General features: G+C 55.0%; 1 protein-coding gene across 8 annotated transcripts in view; it reads left to right on the plus strand.

Annotated features, from left to right (window-relative positions):
* MYT1 (myelin transcription factor 1) overlaps nt 1-17,869 on the plus strand; it is a 93,958-nt gene extending 76,089 nt beyond the window's left edge. For 5 of the 8 annotated variants that reach the window (XM_037982542.2, XM_037982544.2, XM_037982543.2 and 2 more), the window contains 9 exons: nt 437-499; nt 616-684; nt 4,702-4,764; nt 5,187-5,270; nt 9,430-9,651; nt 12,287-12,378; nt 13,020-13,123; nt 15,365-15,508; nt 15,932-17,869. In XM_037982542.2, coding sequence (XP_037838470.2) covers nt 437-499; nt 616-684; nt 4,702-4,764; nt 5,187-5,270; nt 9,430-9,651; nt 12,287-12,378; nt 13,020-13,123; nt 15,365-15,508; nt 15,932-16,072 — 982 coding nt within the window. In that variant the 3' untranslated portion in view covers nt 16,073-17,869. Of the gene's footprint in view, nt 1-436; nt 500-615; nt 685-4,701; nt 4,765-5,186; nt 5,271-9,429; nt 9,656-12,286; nt 12,379-13,019; nt 13,124-15,364; nt 15,509-15,931 lie in introns of those variants that run through there. The other 3 variants (XM_073014227.1, XM_073014228.1, XM_073014229.1) reach the window with 3 other exon arrangements.
* Nucleotides 17,870-21,656: the final 3,787 nt, after the last annotated feature.

Here is a 21,656-nt window from a genome sequence, read left to right on the forward strand (position 1 = left end):
CCAGCTCTCACATGTGCTCAGAGTACATTTCTGGGGTCCCTCTTCTCCTCACCCTGAACCCCTCTTGTACCCTCACACCTGTGGCTTGCCCTCCTGGGAGTGGCTGGATCCAGGGAAGGCCTTGCTGCTTCAGGGCCTGGAAAAGGGAGGAGCTCCCTGCCTAAATATTCATGGGCACATGCACGGGCACACACAGCACATGTGCGTCACAGGCACCCTAACTTTAAGCTCAACTTTAATTTGGTTCCTTCTTCTTCTTGAGTTAAGTTGTGTGGGAGAAACTTCCAGCCTGAGAGGCACCAGCTGTCCCCCAAGGACTGAGGGGAGGAGGAGCCACGGGCCAGGAGTGGGCATCAGTCGCCCTCGCAGAGCAGGCTTAGCCTGGGGGACAGGTACACACCACTCTCTGGCCTGACACTCTTTTTCCTTTGTCCAGCTGTCCCACCCCTGGCTGTGACGGCAGCGGCCACATCACTGGGAACTATGCCTCCCACCGCAGGTTTGTCTCCCGCTCGGGTCTGTCTGGCCTGGGTGCTTCTTGGTGGGTCTTCCTCCTCTCCTCCTCCTCTGCTCCCCTCTGTGGCTTACCCCGATATCCCATCTCTTCTCTTTCAGCCTCTCTGGTTGCCCTCTTGCTGACAAGAGCCTCAGAAACCTCATGGCTGCCCACTCTGCTGACCTCAAGTATGTTTGCGCTCCCTGACCTCCTGTCTCTGGGGCGGCACCTCGCTGTGCTCTCCTTCCATGAGGCTCCTGCCAAAATCAGCCTTCTCCAAGGTGCCAAGCCTCAGCTGGCCCTAGGTCTCCTGAGACGGGCAGAGGGGCAGGGCCGTGGAGGGGCCGATTCTGCTTGGCTGGGGCTGCTCTGCCTGTGTGCCCCTGCTCTGAGCTCCGCTGTTCACCTCTCCGCTGGGTGCTAGGGGCTGCTGCAGGCTCCTGTGCTGCTCTTGCCCCATTCCCCACCCTCCAGCCTCTCCTGAAGACCCCCGACAGGGCTGTCTGGGCCTGCCTTCTCACTGCCCTAGAGATTTGGGAAAAGCCCAGAACCAACCAGGGAATGTAAGCCCTGCCGTGGCTCGGCAGGCCACAGGCTGTGCGGCTCTTGCTGAATGAACTGAACGCTGATAATGAAGAGAAAGCCCCTTGTCCTCCCCTCTCCTGTCATGCTCCAGCTGCTTCTGCCTTGGCCCTGATGCCCTTCCTCCCTGCTTATGCCTTCTGTTTGCTGGGCTCACCTGTTTCTGCTTCTGCACCTCCCTGCCCCTACCTAACACATGGGCAGGGCAGGCCCTGCAGGCACCAGCCTGCTTGACAGTCCCACACAACCAGGCACAAGCACCCAGAGGTTTCCAGGTATCAGTGTCCTCTCGGGGTTGGAGTCAGGGACTGTTACTGCCTTCGGTTTTCATGCCTCCAGTTGTGCTGTGACTCCACACCCTATGTGACCCTGAGCCACGGGGAGCACCTCCTGGGCACCGGGGTTGAGCTGAAGCCTTGGAGGAAGGGGGTCCCATTCTTGTCTCCTCAGGGCACCCCTCTCCGGGGGTGTCCCTCCCTCCCATAGGCCTCTGTGTTGGGGGCCCTGAATTCAGGTCAACACACCCCGTCTCATTCCATTCTGGGGCCAGACAGGATCCCAGGCACTGGTGCCTCTAAGATGAGGAAATGAAATTGCTGAAGGCTTCTGGGACCTTAGCTGGCTCAGAGCTGGACAGAAAGCTCTGGGTCTCCCAGAGCCCCCACCAGCAGCCTTGTCTCTGTTTCCCTCTGGAGGCTGCCCTGGCCCCAGCAGCCAGGAGGAGTGTGTCGTCAGGCCCTTCAGTTCCCACAGGGTGGGGTGCACCATCTCAGTTTCCTTCCTGGAAGTTAATAGCTTCAACATAAGCATTTTCTGAGGCTTAGATCACCACGGCCGATTCACACATTGACTTATTCATTCATTCCGCCCCTCACTTTGTCTAGTCCTAGAAACCCAGGAAACACTCAGTCCTGCAGCTCCTGGGACTGTCCTCTCTCCCTCTTTCCTTCTCTTGCCATCTTTCTTGCATTCCTTTTTCCTTTTCCAATTCTGCTTTCTTTTCTATGATTAGTTCCCATGGTGTTTCCCATCTGAGGGCCTGAATAATTGAAGGGCGAGAAATGTGGCTGTGTGCACCCAGTGGCCCCAATGTCACCATGTCCTTTCTGTCCTGCTAAGTGGATGCCCAGGTGGATGAAAGGAGCTTGGCACAGTTCCGGCCTGGAGACATGGCCGTCTGGGACAGTTAGTGCTTTTTTAAGACTAAGAGCCTGTGACGAACTTTAACTCCAAACTTCTTTAGAAATAACGACCAAAAGCCTCCCCTGTGTGAAAGTGAACCACTCATCAGCATCGGCAAGGTGTGGGCAGGCAGCCAAGGCCTCCAGGCTCCTTCAGAAGCTCCACTCTCCCCCAGGGGCCTTTCCATGGGAGGCCACTTCCTCTCCTCCCTCTGACCACTGCACGAGCTTGGGACGGTGGTGGTCCTGCCCCGCCACGTGTCCTGGTGTACCAACCTCCTTGCTCTCTGCCACCTCCTGTGTGAGGGGGCATCAGGCACTGGCTCCTCCTGATCAGCCTTGTGGCAGCCATGGGTGAAGGTGGCCTTGAGAAAAATGAGGTTCCTTTCATGACCTCCCTGTCCACAACTGGCTGCGGTGACAGTCGGATGATGTGTGTTCTGTGTTTTAAGTGAATCCCAAGGGTGTTCACTCTTCCTTCCCATGTGTCTGATGTGGTCAAGGGCTGAGAGGACATGGTTGCCTCCAGCCACAGCCACACACACCTGCCAGGGCGTGACAGGCTTTGTGCAGAGTGAAGAATGCCTGTCCACAGCACAGGGATGGGGCTTAGAGAGGTGAGACCTGGTGTGTATTGCCAAGGCAGAGGGTGTCCCTCAGACATGGTGCTCCCTTCTGCCCAGATGGGACACTCAGAAACAGGCAGTGGGAGGGGTGGAGGTGGCTCCAGATTCCTGCAACTGACCCTGGGGGTCCACAGGGCTATAAGGGGCATGCAGAGGGGACACCTGCTCCTCTGACTGTGTGAGCACTTTCCTCTCTTGGACACAACTCTTGAGAAAAGCCATTGAATCCGGCCTCAGTGAGGAGTGCAGGACGGCCCCACCTGTGTGTTAGGTACCTGCCGGCCCCTTGGGAGTTATACCCCCACCTGAGACTCACTCACAGATGCCATCGGGGAGTATCTGCCCTGCTGCTGATGCCACTCACAGCCCAATGCTGTGCTTATCCCCGTCGAGGCCTGGAGCTGCTGTGGGTCTGTCACTCCGGCACCTGAGTGGCCACTTGCCCACTGCACTGAACCGGAGCTCTACCCGATGCTTTCCTGCCACTGAGACAAGGAGCTGGAGCCCCACGTGGCCACTTGAACAGCTACCAACCCAGGAGGGAGAGGCAGGCCATCTTCGGTTCTCTGGGCTGGCCAGCAAGGTATCCAACGTGTGGCCCACAGGGCAAGGATGAAGGAACCTGAGACTCCCCACGAGGGCACCCCGAGAAAACTCCTAGGGGCTGAAGAGAAGGTTGCAAGAGGTGGGGCCAGCCCTGCTGTGCCGCCATAGCCCTTTGGGTGCCAGGCTGTGCCCGGCCGCACCTTCCTCTAAGCGAGGAGATGTCCTGCCCCAGTGGCCAGATGTCACATGTGCTGGTGGAAGACTCCGGTGAGGAAGGGCCGGCAGCACGGAAAGTGAGACGTCCTCCCTGGGGTCTGAGCGCCACAGCAAAGTGCCCATGAGTAGCAGGTGATCTGGACACAAGCACTGAACTCTTGCCTGGCTCCTGCAGGGTCAGGATGCTTGTGAGGGGTGAGGCACAGAGAGCAGCCCTGACGGGGGATGGATCTACCCGCACATCAGGTCACCTCCTCCCACTCTGACATCAGCAGGAACTCACATATTTTTCCTCAGTGGACATTTGGAAGAAAATAGCATCCGTGCTTGTAATATTAAAGTGGAATTTTGTACCACCTTACGTGACGCATTCATCACATAGTTTTGGGTGTATAAAGTTGGACTTTTGTGCTTCTCCTTAGTCTGCTGTAAGCTACTGGCTGTGTGAACTCTGAAGTCACGCTACACAACAGCCAGGCCTGGCATGGCCAGCGCCATCTGCTATGCAGCAGGTGTGCAAAAAAGCCTCTGTTCATTTACCAGCCCATAGTGGCAACCCTTTGTGAGGGCAAGCTCCCAGCCCGTCCAAGAAGATGAACTGGTCTTAGGATCTGGAGAACTCATGCTTGAAGTTATGGCTCAGATATGCTCTGAATGCCTTTAGTGCAGCCTAGACCCTGCAGAAGTCCAAGCTAGGAGCCCTTCGTGTCCTTGGGCTGCTGTGGACCCTGTAGGCCGGTCCCAGTGCCCAGGTTTGGTGTCTGGGTGTAAACCGATGCTGGAGCAGCAGTTGGCTGCTGTCCTCTCAGACTTCCTGGTCTCCCTTGGGGAGACAGGGGAGCAAAGTACTGAAGCCCTGAGATGATCTCATCAGACCCCTGTTGCTAGCAGTAGGCAGCTGGGGTGAACATCAGTGATGTTCCTCTGTGGACAAGGGAATGTGAGTGGGCTCACTCAAGGGCTGCGCCCGGAAGGCTTTCCTCTGGGAGTCCCAGGGCTCTGGGCCAGTTCCAGTCTTCCCGGGCTCTGGTTCCAGTTCTGCTTTCCTCTGCAGGTGCCCCACGCCTGGCTGTGACGGCTCTGGCCATATCACAGGGAACTACGCTTCACACCGGAGGTGAGCCTCCCGTGCCCTCAGGTCCTGGGCCCCAGGGGTGGGTAGGGAATCTCTTCCTTAGATGAAGATCGGAAGACACTAATGTTGCTGACCACTGGAGTCCATTTCCATCTCTTTAATCTGAATTGTTGCCATTTCCAGAACCTGATTAGATTGCCAGAACCTGATTATCTGCAGTAAGATAAAAAGACAAAGTGTCAGGGTTAGGGGCTCATGGAAATGCTTCTCCTTCTGACCCTGCTGCCTCGTGCGAAGGCTCCGTGTCTGTGGATTCTGCTTCTTACAATGGATCCATCAGTTGCCCTCACTCTCTCCCACCCCAACCTAGGGTCACAGAGCGTGAGGGGCGAGGAGGAGATGAACGGGTGTGAGAAGCCGCTGTTCTAGCACTAAGGTGGCCTTTTTTCCTCTTTCAAAATCAGCTTGTCCGGCTGCCCTCGTGCAAAGAAAAGTGGAGTCAAGGTGGCACCCACCAAGGACGACAAGGAGGACCCCGAGCTGATGAAGTACGTTGGGCCATTGCTTTGCAGAATTGAGATTTTCCTGTGTTTTGTAATGTAGAAAATGCCTACTAGAGTCCCTTTTCATTAATACAATGGGTCACCTAACTGATCAATGCCAACTTTCGTTTTTATGGAAGCTCTCATACTGCACTTGGCACCTATGAAGATGTGAGCCCTGAGTGTCGTATGGAGGGCATGGGTGCCAGAGCCTCCGGGCTTCTCAGGTCTGGAGTGTTTGACGGGGCTGGGAGAGGCAGAGCACCCTTCTACCTGTGTGTTAGGGCCACCTGGGAGTGGGCCCCAGGGCCTTGCAACCTGCAGACTTTTGTCTGCAGGAAAGGTGAGATGCAGAAGTCAAGGAGAAGAGGGTGGTTAGAAAGACGTTGAAGCTTTGAATCCCATGTGTCCGTCCACCCACACACCTATGCAGAGAGCTGGTAGATTGAGAGAGCCGGGAGGATCTAAACTGGACACCAGACACTGTTGGGTGAAGGAGAGGACATCCTTGGCCTTAAGTGACCCAAAGTCCTTGAGGCAAAAAGAATCTCCTCTGTTGCTCTCCCGACTGGGGCAGGGTGGGGCTGACAGGTGAACCCTGCCTCTGTGTTGTCTTACTCGGTGGGGGTTTGTGTCCTCGCAAGCCTATTCTCCCAATAGAGGGTGGGTCCCCTGCACTGCCCACTTGTAGGTGGGGGCAATGCTTTGCCACAGACTCAAACCAGGTGGCCCACTGGCCAATGTGCCCAGGACCGAGGTACTTTCAGAGCTGACATCTGGCAAAATGGGCAGTGGGTTCCCCAGCAGGTGAGCAGTGGAAATGATGGCTCTGGACACTTTGTTGCCCAGGGCCTTGGGGCTGGCTTGGTCGGGACAGGGCCCTACTATGCCCACAGGAAACAGGTTGCCCTGATTGTGTGACCTGCTGGGCCAAGGGCAGGCAGACCTCACCCCCAGGGAGGGGGCAACTTGTCCGAGATTGGGTTGCCCCTCTTGGTAGCTCGCTCCAGCTGTGCCCCTGGAGGAACCTAACTGACCAACATCACATCCTTCGGAAGGGCTGGCCCCACCAGCTGTTTGGTGTAATAGGCTGTGGTTTGTTTGTTTATTTTTTACAATAAAACTGTAATGAATGCTAAATTAACAATGCAAAATTTGTGGTCGTTAGTACTATGAAGGCCGCACACTAAATGCTGAGGTGCAGAAAAAACATTTCGCCCCTGAGAATCCAGGAATTTGATATGATCATATAAGTGCAACACCTTTATGGATTTGGCGAGGATCCTGCTGGCAGGGAGATTACAAGTGAATCGTGCTGCATTTGCAGATGACTAAAATCAAGATCAGCATTTTTCAAATTAACCAGGAAAAATGGTTTTCCTTTCTAATGTGCTGTCAACTTAGCTTTAAAAAAAACAAGAGTTCTGCAGCCAAGAGGAGACTCGACTTTGAGAAACATTTCAGCATTTGCAGGATAGACGAAGTTCCTGATGGCCCCACGGCAGAGGGAACCTGACCACTTAACCTCTCTGTTTTACAGGGGTTTGCCTCCCCAGCCATAAACTTTAACTGCATTGATAATTGCCTAACGTCTTTAAACAGATGCAGATCGAAGCAGAAACTCGAATGGATGTGTCAGGTCTTGCTGAGGGATGGGATTTTGTCAGCGTGCGTGAGCTGTGATCGGGAGAGCCTGGTGGAGCAAGTCCTTTTTATGACATCTCATGCCTGCACTATTTAAAACTGAGTCACATCAGGCACTTGGTGGTAAATCCCTTTGCCACAGCTTTATAACTGGTCATAAAAGTCCTGCGGAGGCGCCACCATGGGAGTCCCCTGCCCTGCCCATTGTCCCTAGAGGGGAGCCCACGCTGCCCCTGGCCACACAGACACCCGACAAATTAAGTGCACCTCTGGTTCCTGGTCCTGGCCGTGTTTCTCATGTCACTGCACACACGGCTTCTGCCCCCCATCACGTGACAGGAAACGCTAGCCCACCCAAGAAGCACAGAGGCCTCACCAGCTCAGTGCCCGCACCCCTGCCCCAGCACGTTTCAAACATGACGTCCCTGACGGCTTGAAAGTCTCCACACATGGTGTTGTGAGAAAGAGAACGTACCTGAAATCTGAAATCCTCTCCATGTATGTGACCCAGGGGAACAAAAACAGTTTCCCTTGAGGAAGGGGACTAGTGTTTTGCAAGAAAGGGAGTAAAAATAATTCAGATTTGGGCCAGGTGCTGTGGCTTATGCCTGTAATCCCAGCACTTTGGGAGGCCGAGGTGGGCAGATCACCTGAGGTCAGGAATTTGAGACCAGCCTGGCCAACATGGTGAAACCCCATCTGTACTAACAACACAAAAATCAACTGGGTGTGGTGGCGGGCGCCTGTAATCCCAGCTACTTGGGAGGCTGAGGCAGGAGGATTGCTTGAAGCCAGGAGATGGAGGTTGCAGCGAGCCGAGATCACGCCACTGCCCTCCAGCCGGGGCAACAGAGTGAGACTCCGTCTCACTAATAATAATGATAATTCAGACTCGACCGTGTAGAGTCACTGAAGAGCCACCTCCCATTTGGCCAGTGCCTCTTCCCAGCCCAGGTCCTCGCCTCAGGGTCGGCTGTGCCTGGCACAGGTGCCCCCCAGGGCCCCATGGCTGGGAGGCATCCCCATCTGAGGCGGGCTGGACATTGAATGTGAACTTCCCGAAGCCCCCATAGGGGCCGCCGGCAGCGTCTCTGCTCTGGAAGGGGTTGAGACGGCCTTGGACTGGCTCAGGGAATGTCCTGTGAGTTTCTGAGGGCTGGGTGGGTGGGAGGAGCAACAAAGGGAAAAGAATCCAGAGAGGGGCCTGTGGAGAGAGAAAGCAGGGCCCTGGCCGAGGTGGCTGGGAAGTGCCCGAAATGGCAGCTTCAGAGATGAGGCCAGTGTGGGGCAAGGAGCCGGGTGCTGCCTTCCCTGCCCAGGCCTTGTTGACCTCCCGCCGAGTAGCGCAGCCCTGTGCCCCCATCTCACCCCTGCAGCAGGAGCCTCTGCCACTGCCCCCGCCCCCCGCTACTGTCCTCCGGAGCGCTTCCTGCGCTGACTGTGACTTCCCTGTATCCCTGTGGATCTCTTTGTAAATGGAGCAATGTCCTCTCTTGGGGTCTTGTGTTGCCAGGTAATCAGCACAGTGAGTGTGTGACAAATGGTAATTTGGATGAGTTTCACTGATGGAGAGATAAGAATGAGCCTTGCAGACTGAAGATCTTGTCCTAGGTTTGGAGTGGGTTCCTGGATGACGTGGTCCCTCAGATCCCCAAATCCTGGTCCAGGTCCTTCCCTGAGGCAGTGGGGACAGACACTCAGAGAGGTCTTGGGCCTGGGCCCTCTGCATTGTCATTGTCCTGTTTGTCTCTGACCCACACTGTGCTCAAGGCATTTGCCAATCTGAATTTATGTTATTTTCATAAGGGCCTCTATCCCTCTCCTGGAACACCCAGAACAAAGGAAAGGAAATCACCATTGAAGGCCAGCCTCAGGCAGGAGTGATTATGGGATATCCTAGTGAGTCTCCCCCACATGGGGTCTGTGTTCCTCCTTCTAGAACATAGATCTCGGTGTGGCAAAGCTGCAACATCTATGGGCATTGCCCCCCGATTGCACTGGCCTCAGTCTGGGAGGCTGTGAGGTGACAGGCCCCTGCTGTCCCTGAGCTCCCCTGCTTAGGGGACCTTGTCATTCTCATGGATCCATAGGCCCCCAGGCCTAAGCTTGATGCTCCCAGGGAGTGGCCTCTGGGTGGTCTCAGCTGACCACATGGCTCCACATTGCTGAGTGACACAATAGTGACTCCAGCAGCAAGGCTCAGAGTGAACCTGAGGGCAGCCCCCAGGCCCAGGGTCATAGCTGCTGGAGGGCACGGAAAGAAGGTGGCTGCGGAGACTCCAGCCATACAGAGGCTGTGAGGCCAAGGCGGAAGAGGGAGCGTGGCCCTGCAGTCTTCACGTTCAGCCCGGAAGGGCCAGGTTCTTCCCTGAGGCTCCAGGACCTCAGCTGCCCTCCCTGCCTCACTCAGAAGTCCTTTAATGTGTGATGCTGGGCTCCCTCGTGTCTGGCTTGGGAGTGTCTCCAGGCTTCTCCTCCCAACCCTTCGCCCCTGTACTCACCCTGGCCTTTCTGTGCTCAGGTGCCCAGTTCCAGGCTGTGTGGGGCTTGGTCACATCAGCGGAAAATACGCCTCTCACAGGAGCGCGTCCGGCTGCCCACTGGCCGCCCGCAGGCAGAAGGAAGGTTCCCTCAATGGCTCGTCATTCTCCTGGAAGTCCCTGAAGAATGAAGGACCGACCTGCCCCACCCCGGGCTGTGACGGCTCTGGCCACGCCAATGGGAGTTTCCTCACCCACCGGAGGTAACTGTGCCTGCAGGCCCTGCCCCTCTGCAGTCAGTAGGGACCCTTGCCTGGGGCCTGGGGCTGAAGCCAGACCAGGGCTCCGTGTGACCACAGTTTCTCAAGGGAAAGGCCAGGCCACATGGGTAGCGGATGGGGGAGGCTAGTGGGTCTGTTGTGCCAGGTGATGCTGTTGGTTATGTCTTCACCATGCGTCTTCCCTCATAAGCCACCCTTCCACAGCCTGTGGGAGTCCTTCCAGGCTGGGTGTTACGCTGGACACAGAGGCCACACATGAGCAGAGCCCTGGGTCTGACACGTTCTCTTAACAGGCTGACAACTTCTCAGGAAAAGTGTGTCTCCTACACCCTTTGCCCTGTGTCTCCCATGCACACCTCTTCTTTGAACTCTGGGCAGAGACCCCTGCCTGCTTTGCAAGGGAGCTGGCGACCCCTCACTGTCTGGCAGTGGCTTGGGCAGCACTCACCACCTCTCACCTGCCCTCCGACACCTGCTGTGGAGCTGAGGGACCTTGCTTCACCAGCCCCCACTTCCTGTGTGTGTCCTATGGCGACAATAAGTGCCTGATCCCATCAGAAACCCTGTGTCTGGGCCTAGGGCCAATGCTGACTCTTCATTCCCTCCCCTGTCCCTCCCCTCCCCCTTCCTCTCCCTTCTCCCTCCTTTCCTCTCCTCCCTCCCTTCCTCCTTCCCTTTCCCTCCCCTTTCCTCCCCTCTCCCTTCCCCTATCCCTCCCCATTTCCTTCTTTCCCCTCCCTTCCCCTCCCCTCTCCCTCCCCTTTTCTTCCTCTCCCCTTCCCTCCCTCTCTCCCCTCCCCCTCCCCTCTTCCCTCCCTCTCCCCTCCCCTCCCCTTCCCCTCCCCTCTCCTTCCCTTTTCCCTCCTCTCCCCTCCCCTTCCCCTCCTCTCCTCTTCCCCTCCCCTCCCCACCCCCTCTCCTCCCCTTCTTCCTCTCCCCTCCCTTCCCCCCTCACCTTCCCCTTCCCTTCCCTCCCCTTCCTCACCTTCTCTTCTTTTTCTTCACCTCCTCTCCCTTTTCCCTTCCTTCCTCCCCTACAAGATTAATTAACTCATTCATTCAACAAAAGCCTTTGCACCATGTACTCAGCCCTGGAAAGAGAGCAGAGAAGAAAAGGACAACTAACCCTTTTCCTTGTAGAGTGCATTTGGGGCAGAATAGGTGGGACAGCCTATAAACAAATAAGTACGTAAATGACAAAGAGGACAAGGAAGTCCTCTTTGAGAAGGAGGTAGCAGCTTGGCCTGAGGTGTCTGGGGCACAAGGCCTCAGTGAGGTGGCTGGAGCTGGGAACAGCCTGGTCCGCTGGACGAGGTTGGAGGTGCTGGGGGGCTGGAGCCAGGGAGAGGCAGCGAAAGGAAATGAGGTAGAAAGTTCTGGGCCAGGGCTTATCCGGCTGCCAGCTGGCAAGGACTCAGTGTTCACTGTGAGTGAGGGGCCTGGCAGAAGGCAGAGGAGAGACTAGATCTGGCACGGGCAGCTGGCACGGTCACAGTCGCAGAGGCCGGGAAGGCCACTAAAGGAGGCCACTGCAGCCAGGGTCAGGTGGGCAGAGACTCAGGCTGGGCTTCCTAAGGACGTCTCACTTGCCTCAATCAACCTTTACTTATGGTATGGATACAATCACTTCATAAAGGAAATCGTGCCTGAGAATGTACAATTTTAATGCCTTTTTCTGCTCGAGTGTCTGTATCTGAGGAGTGATCTGTGATTGTCGTTACCACCACATCCTAGAGGGTGTCTCAGAGGCAGAGTCAGCCAGGACTGGCTCCTCTGGGAGGTCTGGGCTGCAAAGCACAGGGAAGCGGGTCCTGTGGACCTCAGACCCCAAAGGGAGCCTTACCCAGAGCACCACTGCCCCGGCCCCTCGAGTATCAGGTAGGGCCAGCTATGGCTGTGCCAGGTGAGGTGAGCTCTGGAGTGTCCCCTTCCCAGCCTCTGCCCTGCCTAGATGTAGCTTCTTTTTCCCCGTAGAACCCAGTTTGGCCGTAGGGAGGCCCTCCGGGTCATCTAGGTGAGGTGGACATGCCTTCTGTTAACCCATAATGTGTGACCCTGGGCTGGTCATGGTGTCTGACCCCAAACTAGTTGTGGTGACCCCTAGACTATCCCATAGTGTGTGACCCTGGCCTTGTCATGGTGCGTGACCCTGGGCTGGCCGTGGTGGGTGATCCAGGGCTGGCCGTGGTGGGTGACCCTGGGCTGGTCGTGGTGGGTGACCCTGGGCTGGCCGTGGTGGGTGACCCAGGGCTGGTCGTGGTGGATGACCCTGGGCTGGCCGTGGCAGGTGACCCTGGGCTGGCCGTGGTATGTGACTCTGGGCTGGCCGTGGTATGTGACTCTGGGTTGGCCGTGGTGGGTGACCCTGGGCTGGTCTTTGCGAGTGACCCCAGGATGTTCATGGTGGATGACTCTGGGCTGGCCGTGGTGGATGACCCTGGGCTGGCCATAGTATATGACCCTGGGCTGGTCATGGTGGGTGACCCTGGGCTGGTCTTTGCGGGTGGCCCTGGGCTGGTCTTTGCGGGTGACCCTGGGCTGGCCGTGGTATGTGACTCTGGGTTGGCCGTGGTGGGTGACCCTGGGCTGGTGAATGATATGTGGCCTCTGCTTCCAGTTTGTCAGGCTGTCCCAGAGCAACATTTGCTGGAAAGAAGGGAAAACTCTCAGGGGATGAGGTCCTCAGTCCAAAATTCAAGACTAGCGATGGTAAGGATGGCTTCCTGAATTTCCCTGCTCATGACTGGGTGCCCGGGTGAGAGAGAGCTGTGCACCTTTTTGGTGGGAAGATGGCAGAGAGATGAAGCCCCTCCTGGAATGAGTCATGGCAGAGGCAGATCCCTTGACCTGAGCTGACAGCCTTTTGGACCTTGGCTCTGCAGCTCTTGACACCTGTGTCTGGGGCCCCTGGCCCTCAGGAGGTCATGCCTGCTGTAACCTGTGGCTTTGGTGACCACTGGGATCAGAGTCCAGTGGAGCCCACGTGCTATGATTTTGTGGAGAGGTGAGGCTCATTCCCACTTAGGTGAGGAAATTCAGCATCGCCTGAACAAACTTCCATCTTTAATGTAGCAATTAATATCTCCCAAAGAGATTTAAGCCTTTCCACCTGCCACCCAGCTCAGGAGGCAAACCATAAACACTCATCTCAGAATTTTCAAGACAGACAGACTTCTCCAGCACGCAATGTGGGGTATGAGCCCCAGAGAGATGAGCTCAGATAACCAGGAGGGGGGACCTCTGCTGCATGGGGGGTTGCAGTTCCATCTAGAAAGCAGGCTTCCCCACAGCACTTTGGCCCAGGCCTGCCTGAGGCCCAGAGCCACAGCTCAGGTTTCTCACTGGGTCAGTGTTGGAGAATGATGAGGAGATCAAGCAGCTGAACCAGGAGATCCGAGACCTGAACGAGTCCAACTCGGAGATGGAGGCCGCCATGGTACAGCTGCAGTCCCAGGTAGGTGTTGCCGCCCCCCACTCCTGGGCTCTTTGCCTTCCCAACCCAAACATTCATCCTGGGAACAGTGAGGCATCCGTCGGCACTCATCAAGGTTGCCGTCAGGGCTGAGCTGACGGACAGCGCAGTGCCTGGCACACAGGCACACTTAGGACGTGCTGGCCACTCACGTTGTGGTGTCTGTGAAGTCACACTGTGAGTGCTGGCGGGTCGCTGGAGCTGGTTGTCCCACTAGGGCTGTGGTCTCGTTAGCGTTAATAATACTGTTAATAATACTAGTCCCATTAAGATTAGCAGCACTGTCTCTCTTACTCTCATTAGAATTCGTCCTGTCAAGGCTAGTGGTCCCGTTAGGCTTACTGGTCTTGTGAGCACCAGCAGTCCGTGAGTCCTTAGAGCCAGGCCTCTGGAGCCAGGTTTCTTCCCCAGCACAGCCACATACCAGCTGAGGGACCTGACAAACCTTTCAGCCTTTTCCTCCGTAAATGGAGGTAAGAACAGGATTCTACTCCAGGTTATTGCACAATGAACGCATTTCTATGAGGAAAACATTTAGCATAAGCACCTGATCCAGAGTAAGTGTGGTCAATGAGAGCTGCTGTTGCTGAGGAATAGGATTAGAAATTACTTCAAATGTTTGTGTCTTATTTTCTGATTTCCCTAAAATGAGCATTTGTAATCAGAAAAATAAAAGAAAAACACTAGAGATCTTATTTTGAAAATAAGAGCATGCCTCACCTGTGGCTGCTGAGTGGAGTCTGCGGCTGCAGTGGGGGAGTGGGCACACATAACTGTGCCCCTAACGGCTGGAGGGACAAAGGGACAAGGAAGTGACCAGGTCCCACAGGGAATTTGGGCAGAGCCCCTCTGGGCAGGGACAAATGGGGAGACGGCGGCCTCCACCAAGGCGGCAGAAAATGAGTGACATACTCCAGCCCCATGTGTCTCGTTACTCTGCTCTTGTCTCTACTGGCAAACAGGCTCACGTTGACCGCTTGTTACTCAAGAGCCTGTATAAAAATAGCATCACCCCACGGGGATCAGGAAGGATTTTCGTTGTCATGCACATGTCAATGCTGCGTGCCCCCAGGTTCATAGGCAGTGACAACAGAGAAGGGGCGCCGGCCCCGCTGGCAGAGCCATCCCCATCCCCTCCTGGTGTCTCCGAGTGTGGAGATGCACTGTCGTATGGGTGTCCCACTTTGTGCTCCCTGCTCCTCCCCTTCTCAAAGTCCTCAGAGCCTTCATCAGTGTCAGTGTCCTTGGGGTAGCACCTCTGATTTCTCTTTATTTGCCAAAACCAATCTTTTTAAAGACAAATTATTACCTTTTACTGGCATCCTTTTGGAAGGACTCAGAAGCCCCTGTCCCCTTGAGGGAGTTTGGTGAGTGGTGTCCTCTGCAGAAGGGCAAAGGCAAAGGGAAGGCAGGTCCCTGTCTCCCACGCAACCCTTTCAGAGCCACATGCTTGTCGCCAGGTGGCAGAAGAAGCGTGCTTGACCCCATCCACAGCCTCCCAGGAAGGAGCTCACCACTCCTGCCTCGTGTGTCACCCACACTGTCTTTCCGTGAGTGTAGCCTCTGCCCCCACGGCTCCCTGCAGATGTACAGTCTGGCTGGCAGCTGTTCCTGGACACCAAAGGCCTCAGGGCCAACGCAGCCCTGGGCAGGTTCACCGCCACGGTGGGGAAGTGAGAAGACTTGCCTGTGGTTGGCCTGGGGAAGACGTGCTTGGGAGGCCCTGAGGAGGCTCTCTGTTGGTCTTTCTGGTGAGGGGAAGACCCAAAGGCCGTCCGACACCCCACAGGGTGGGTGCAGTGATTCCCGTCTTACAGATAGAAGCAGGAAGCATGGTGGAGTCTGAAACTGAGACAGGGCGCTGTGAAGTCTGTGCTCCCACCCCATCCCCTCAGGACAGAGGGGCTCAGAAAACCAGGAAGGGGACCTCTGCTGCACAGGGGTTTCGGTTCCATCTAGAAAGCATGGTACAGGGAGACGTGCCACACAAGCCCCTTCCTGGCTTCCCTGGAGTCAGGCCATGTCTCCAGAGGGCCCTTGTCTTTCTCTCCTCTGGCAGCCCCTCACCTGTGGCAGGACACTTACAGGAAGGCAGGGTCCCTGCCCTTCCCCCACCCCAGGGTTCTGCATTCTCCCAGAGGGTTGTGAGAGGCAGCCCAGAGAGGACTCCCAGGAGGATGGGGGCCAAGGGCAGACAGCACTTCAGACCTCTCTCTGGCACAGATCTCCTCCATGGAGAAGAACCTGAAGAACATCGAGGAGGAGAACAAGCTCATTGAGGAGCAGAATGAAGCCCTGTTTCTGGAGCTGTCCGGCCTGAGCCAGGCCCTCATCCAAAGTCTCGCCAATATCCGCCTTCCACACATGGTAGGCAGCACGCGGACCTGCCGGCACCACAGCTGCCCCCCAGGGTCTCTCCGGAAAGCAGGAGGGCAGGGCATCTCCCACCCCCTCTGCCTCTGGGTCCTGCCCTAGGGGTCCTGTGCCCTGGTGGAGATTCTCTCTACCCCTAATGGCCTGGGCATTGGTTGGCTATGGTGGCTTTAGCCCTCCTGAGTAGCTAAGGAACCCGAAGCAAAATGGTGATTCCATCAGCAGAGAGGCTACTGCTGGGATGGCTGCAGAGAGAAACACTCAAAGCAACCAGGGCAGGGCAGCCAGTGCTGCCCCGAGTTGGTACGGGCTTGTCTCGGGTCACACGGGGGCACAGGTTTGATGCTCCCACATCAGGTTCTTTGGTGTGGGGCCCACTGCATGGATGGGGCTTGCTAACCTGGTTCTGTTCTCTAGGAGCCAATATGCGAACAGAATTTCGATGCCTATGTGAGCACCCTCACCGACATGTACTCCAACCAGGAGTGCTACCAGAACCCGGAGAACAAGGACCTCCTGGAGAGCATCAAGCAGGCTGTGAGGGGCATCCAGGTCTAGGCCGTGTGGTACCCAGGAGTGTCCCAGCCCACCACACCGTTTACCTCCCCCGCCCTGCCCCACACCGTGGGGATGCCCAACTCACAGTGACTTCCCGTTCGCGGCCCGGTGTGGCCTTGGGTGGGTTTATCCAAAGGGATGGCTGGAAATCAGCCTCTCCCACGATGCTCCCTCCAGGCTTGGGGCCGTGGCGGCCCCATCTGTGCGCACAGGGGCACCGAAGAATTACAAAGTGATTTATTTTTGTTTTCTGAAAGAAATCTGAAGAGCAGCTCAAAGTCTCCAGTGGAAGCTCATGGACAAGGTTCTCAGGGAAGTTTTGGAGTTTGCAACCACAGTATTCCTTTGTCTGTCGAGGCTGGGAGGGTAGCCGTGAGCGTGGTGGGCGGGTGGTGTGAGTGGCATCTTGGCCTGGAGGACATGCCCGGGGCAGCGTGCCTGTGCTCAGTGAGGGCGGCTGAAGCAAGTGCGTTTTCTGTTTTCATTTAATTCAGTTTTGTGTTAAGGGTGGAACAAAGCTCTGTCCCAGAGGGAAAGTTAGGAATGGGCCTCCCAGAGGACACTCCAGACAGTTGACAAGCATCGCAGCCCCTGTCAGGTCAAGGAATTTTAACCTGGGAGACTCCTGAAAATCAGCCTAGTGTCTGGGGGCAGCTGGCGCGCTGAGGCTCTGGAGATGTGTGTGGCCCTGGTCACAGCTCCCTGTTGGGGCTGCAGCCTTTAGACCCTAGGTCTGGGATCCACGTCCAGGGACCGCTCTGGCTTCTGTGCATCCACCCGGACCCCTGACCCATCACTGCCACATGATCCGGGTCGTGGCCAAGCTTGACCTCTGCATCCATGGTGACGGAGGTGGCAATGGCATCATCAAGGTCAGAGGGTAAATTCCTAACAGGAGACCACCAAGGTTTCACTTCTTTTAGATCCATCCAGTATGTGAAAAAAGGGTACATTTTAATTTAATGTGTTAAAAACACAATGTTCCTACTGTGTAAATAGAATCCAAGTCAGTTGTGACTGCAATTCCAAGTTAGTATTTAAAAGTAGAGAAATTGCACTTCCTGGAAAAAATTAAAAAGTAGTTAGTTTAATTATTCTGTAAATTATTTAATTTTGTCAAGATGTATTTATATTCACAACCTCTTATGTTAACGTTTGCTATTTATTTAACATTTTTATTTATTAATTTTATACTATTTCAACTAGACCCCACACCAGGGCACCCTAAGAGGGGAAAAGTGAATTCAAAGCAAAAATAACTATTTGACTATAATGTAGGCCACAAAAAATCTTGATATAACTCCTAGTTATAATTTTGATGCAACCAAGTTATTTTTTATATATTTTGTTATTTATTCTTTTAATAATGGAATTTTTTTAAAAAGTATTTTGTAACTGAGGAATTTTGATAATTTGGGGATTTTTTTCCCTTGGTCCAGTGGAGAGAAAGACGTTTTGGTTTTCTTTTTCCATTTTGGGTTCCTTTTGTTTTAAGCACGGATAACAGCAAATGGAATTCTGTATTTATTATTATTTAAGTGTAGCGCAGATGTGTGTGCTTGGGCATGTTTCTCGTGTCGCGTTTGCGTGTCGGCCCTTGCGGTGGAGTCCTGTTGCTGTGAGGGGGTGCCGGCCGCAGGCAGCCTCGAGTCGCCACTGGGCTCACAGGCTGTGCCGCCCATCCCTCCGACAGCTCCAATACTGTGACCCTCCTTCCTCAGGAAACGCGTTGAACCCACAGCACTCCATGGTGTGTTTGCAGGGTGATTTCCTAATAAAAGTCCACTCTGACTGTGAGTCGGTGCTGTGGTCTGTGGGGAGGACACTGTCTCCATTCCTGGTGGGCTCTATCGTGCACCCTCCTGGGAGCCATTCCTGGTGGACTCTATCGTGCACCCTCCTGGGAGCCATTCCTGGTGGACTCTATCGTGCACCCTCCTGGGAGCCATTCCTGGTGGACTCTATCGTGCACCCTCCTGGGAGCCATTCCTGGTGGGCTCTATCGTGCACCCTCCTGGGAGCCATTCCTGGTGGACTGTATCGTGCACCCTCCTGGGAGCTTTTCCTGGTGGACTCTATCGTGCACCCTCCTGGGAGTCATTCCTGGTGGGCTCTATCATGCACCCTCCTGAGAGTCATTCCTGGTGAGCTCTATCATGCGCCCTCCTGGGAGCGCGTGGGCAGGAGGGGAGTCATCCATCTCTGGTCTCTCCTTGATACCACACGTGGGGCCCCCCTTGTGTCAGTTTAGCCAATATCTCCTTTTGAAACTACCCTCGCTCACCGCCTCCATGTGTGTTTCTAGAAGGTCTAAGTCACTCTATCTTGCCCCTTCCCACATGACCAGTCATTTGCAAATTGAAGTTTTTCCCAGGAGTCTTTTCTTAGGGTCAGGGAGAAAAAGTTTTCCTGCTGAGGTTGTTAGGCGTGGGGGCGTGGAATTGGGGTTTGCCTGGGCTCTCTCTCCTGGCCACAGGAGGAAGCCATCAGTAATAGGAGAGAGTTCAGACATTCTGGAGGTGGGCAAAGCTGACAACGGAGGTAGACGTGGAGGAGAAGAGAGCTCTCTGATGATCTTTTTAGAGCTCATGGGCCCAGCCATGTCTGAAGGCACTCCACCCTTGAACTGCCCAGTTATGTAAGGCAATGGATTCTTTTTTTTTTTTTTTTTCAAGCTGGCATACGAGGCCAAAAAGCCAATGCAAACCAGCTTTAAAAAAAAAAAGTGACTTCTCCCCTTTTTCATTTTTGTACTTTTGTGTCAGGTGGAGCTCTAGTGCTCCTAGAGCAAGACTTGGACTTGGGGCTTCTAGTCACATTCGGCCTAAACTGTCAACATGCTTTTGACCTCCCTGGAATCTGGCCCTGGTGGTAGTCCTGGAGCATTCATCTGATATGCAAACAAAGGATCCATCTTCACTGACAAATTCTTAGAAATTCTGGACTGAGTTTCCAACCTCTGTTGTAGTCAGACAGGGTCCGTAGCACCTGTGGAGGACATTTGATCTGCCTTCAGGGCTCCAACTGCTGGCTCTGGGGGCCCGAGCAGGTGCCAGTGCCTACTAGTGGGTCATGCAGAACCTGTTCAACTATGAGGAAGGGCTCCTGGGGGTCCCCTTTGGTGAGGCCCCATTTGTGACAGGGAGACCAGTGGCCTGGAGCTGTATCCCTTCACATCAGCACAGCAGATGCAGGGTGGGTGTGAGCAAGACCGAGTCTGCAGCGTCCCCTCAGCAAGCTGAGGTAAAATCATTCTGGGGGACATGAGAGTTGGCTGGAGAGATGGGGACTATGATGTTCCTGCTGGGGCCACAGGCTGTTACCATGATGTTAGAAAGCTGCACAATCCCACAGTTTGATAATGGCATGAGCTGGTCACCCCCAACAAGATTCTCTCACTTTTTGCTTTGAGGCACTGGCTGGGCCACCAGCCCACTGGGAGCTGGGAGAAAAAGTGTCTAGAGTCACAGGCATATGCTCTCTTAGGATTTATTTTTGGTATGGGACCCCACAGCTAGGCCTTCTCTACCAGCCTGCAGACCCTCCTGTTTACCATATCCAGAGAATAAAGCTCAAGGTTTCATCCAGAGGGAGGGGAGTGTTTGCCTGGCTCTCAGAGTCAGGGTGGAGTTCTGGGGAAGGGGGATACTGGCCCCCGAAACACTTTCTCCCAGTCGTCTTCTCCCATCTCCAGCAGAATTTGGTACCACCAGTTCTTGGAGGGTTCTGAGGTGTGGACAGTGTTGGTTCTGAACTTTCTACACTCTGGCCAGAATTCAGTGTTTTGGGTCTTCTAGCCCATTTATTTTGCATCTGTGAATTTTCTGGCTTCTAAATTGCTTTGTTGCAATTTCATCTCCTCGCTCCTGCCGAGTTATGCCTTAAAATCTGTCATTTTAGCCAGGTGTAAGAGACAACAAAGGTAAATACACATATACACCTGCTTTCCTTACCTGAATGGGTATGCTTCAAGCTGATGAGCACACGACTGTCTGCCTGAACAGACGGGAAGTCAGCTTAGTGCTGGGTCGACAACACCCCGTGAGTAATTGAAGCCTCAAGTTCAGGCGAGATTTTCCTATTAACCCCTCTGTCTCTCTGAAGCTGGTGGCCTCTCAGAGGCTGCTAAAGACATGGATGTGGAGGGTTTCCTAACCATCACCTGGCTGTGAATCCTGCAACACAGGCCATCTATGCTCCCAGGGGTTGTAGCCTCTGTGCCATTCCCTTTGCCGTTCTTAAAATATGGAGGTGGAGTGTGGACTTCTCTAACAGAGTCTTAAGTCTTCACAAGGGCACCCTTATCCATGATCGTGGGTGGCCTGGGCTGATGCCAGGCAGCTGACCTTTGGCAGAGCTATGCTCTGAGCCACTCTGGCCCTCACTGCACCCCAAGCCCACCACCCCTCCTGGCTGCTCCCATTGTCTCTGCCTCTCTTCCCTTCCTCTCAGGGTCTTCAGCATGCAGGTCTCCGTGTGTGCTGACTTTTCTAAAGCCTGGCCTCTCCTCTTCCGGCACCTGCTATGGCTCCCTCCTCCTCTCCCTCTACTGTATCTTCCTCCCATCTGCTTATGTGCTCCTGGCCTCTCCTCCTTCCTGATTTCCACCCTACCCTGCAGCTGTCCCAGCCCCTTTCTCCTCATTCCCAAAGCTGATGTCTGCTGTGTGCAGAGAACTCCCATACTGTCCCCCAGTCCTGTCTTCCCTGGCTCTGGCACCTTGTGGGTATGCACGTGGATGCCCCAGAGGCATCAGGACACATGCCTGGGTGAACACAACCGCCTGCCCGCCACTCCCACCTGGTCCTTTCTGGGCCCAGCAAGACACCAACCCCCATCAGCCCCTGGTCTTCAGTCACGCAGCTGAAGGTCACATGGCCACACGAGAGCCCCTGAGCACAGCTGCCTGATGTGCCACGTGAATGTGAATGCCCTGGGGAGCACCCAGCCTCTGCTGTGCCACCGCATGGCGCCAACCATAGAGCAGCTCTGACAAGGGCAGGTGTATGATGTGGGGGAAGATGGGATGGTTATTTTGGATCCTGGGGAAAGCCATGCAGGGATACATGTACAACAGCACAGTCTGTGCCCTGCCCACCATGTGGACACAGCGACTCCCCTGAGCTCCTAGAGAGCCCCTCCCAGTAGCTAGCGTCGCAGTGTCGCTGAGCTGTCTACTTGGGCTGACTGTAGCTCCTGAGAGCTGGCCACACCCCTGGCAGCCTCGTGAGCCAGTGTAGGGCTTGAGCGGCTCACTGGGAGCACCATGAAGTTGAAGGATGTGGCACAGTCTCAGCCCTGAGCACCCACCACCCCCAGGATGAGAAACCTTGCTGGAGGGGAAGGGTGCCTGTGAAGCCTTGCCACCCCCCACAGGAGCCCAGGAGCAGGAGGCTGAGCAGCAAACCGCAGCCACCACTCCAGCACCCAGCGGACCCTCTTCATGGGGCGCATTCATCTCTGCTCATGGGGCAGCTTTTGCCAAATGAGACACACCTTTGCCTGTTGATTTCACTCACTGCCAAAAGTGTTTTCCTTGTCTTTAATCCTGTCACCGCTCTCTCTGTAGAAGTTGTCAAAATAG

Source organism: Chlorocebus sabaeus, unplaced genomic scaffold, assembly GCF_047675955.1.
Source record: "Chlorocebus sabaeus isolate Y175 unplaced genomic scaffold, mChlSab1.0.hap1 unalloc_scaffold_501, whole genome shotgun sequence".
Lineage (NCBI taxonomy): Eukaryota > Metazoa > Chordata > Mammalia > Primates > Cercopithecidae > Chlorocebus > Chlorocebus sabaeus.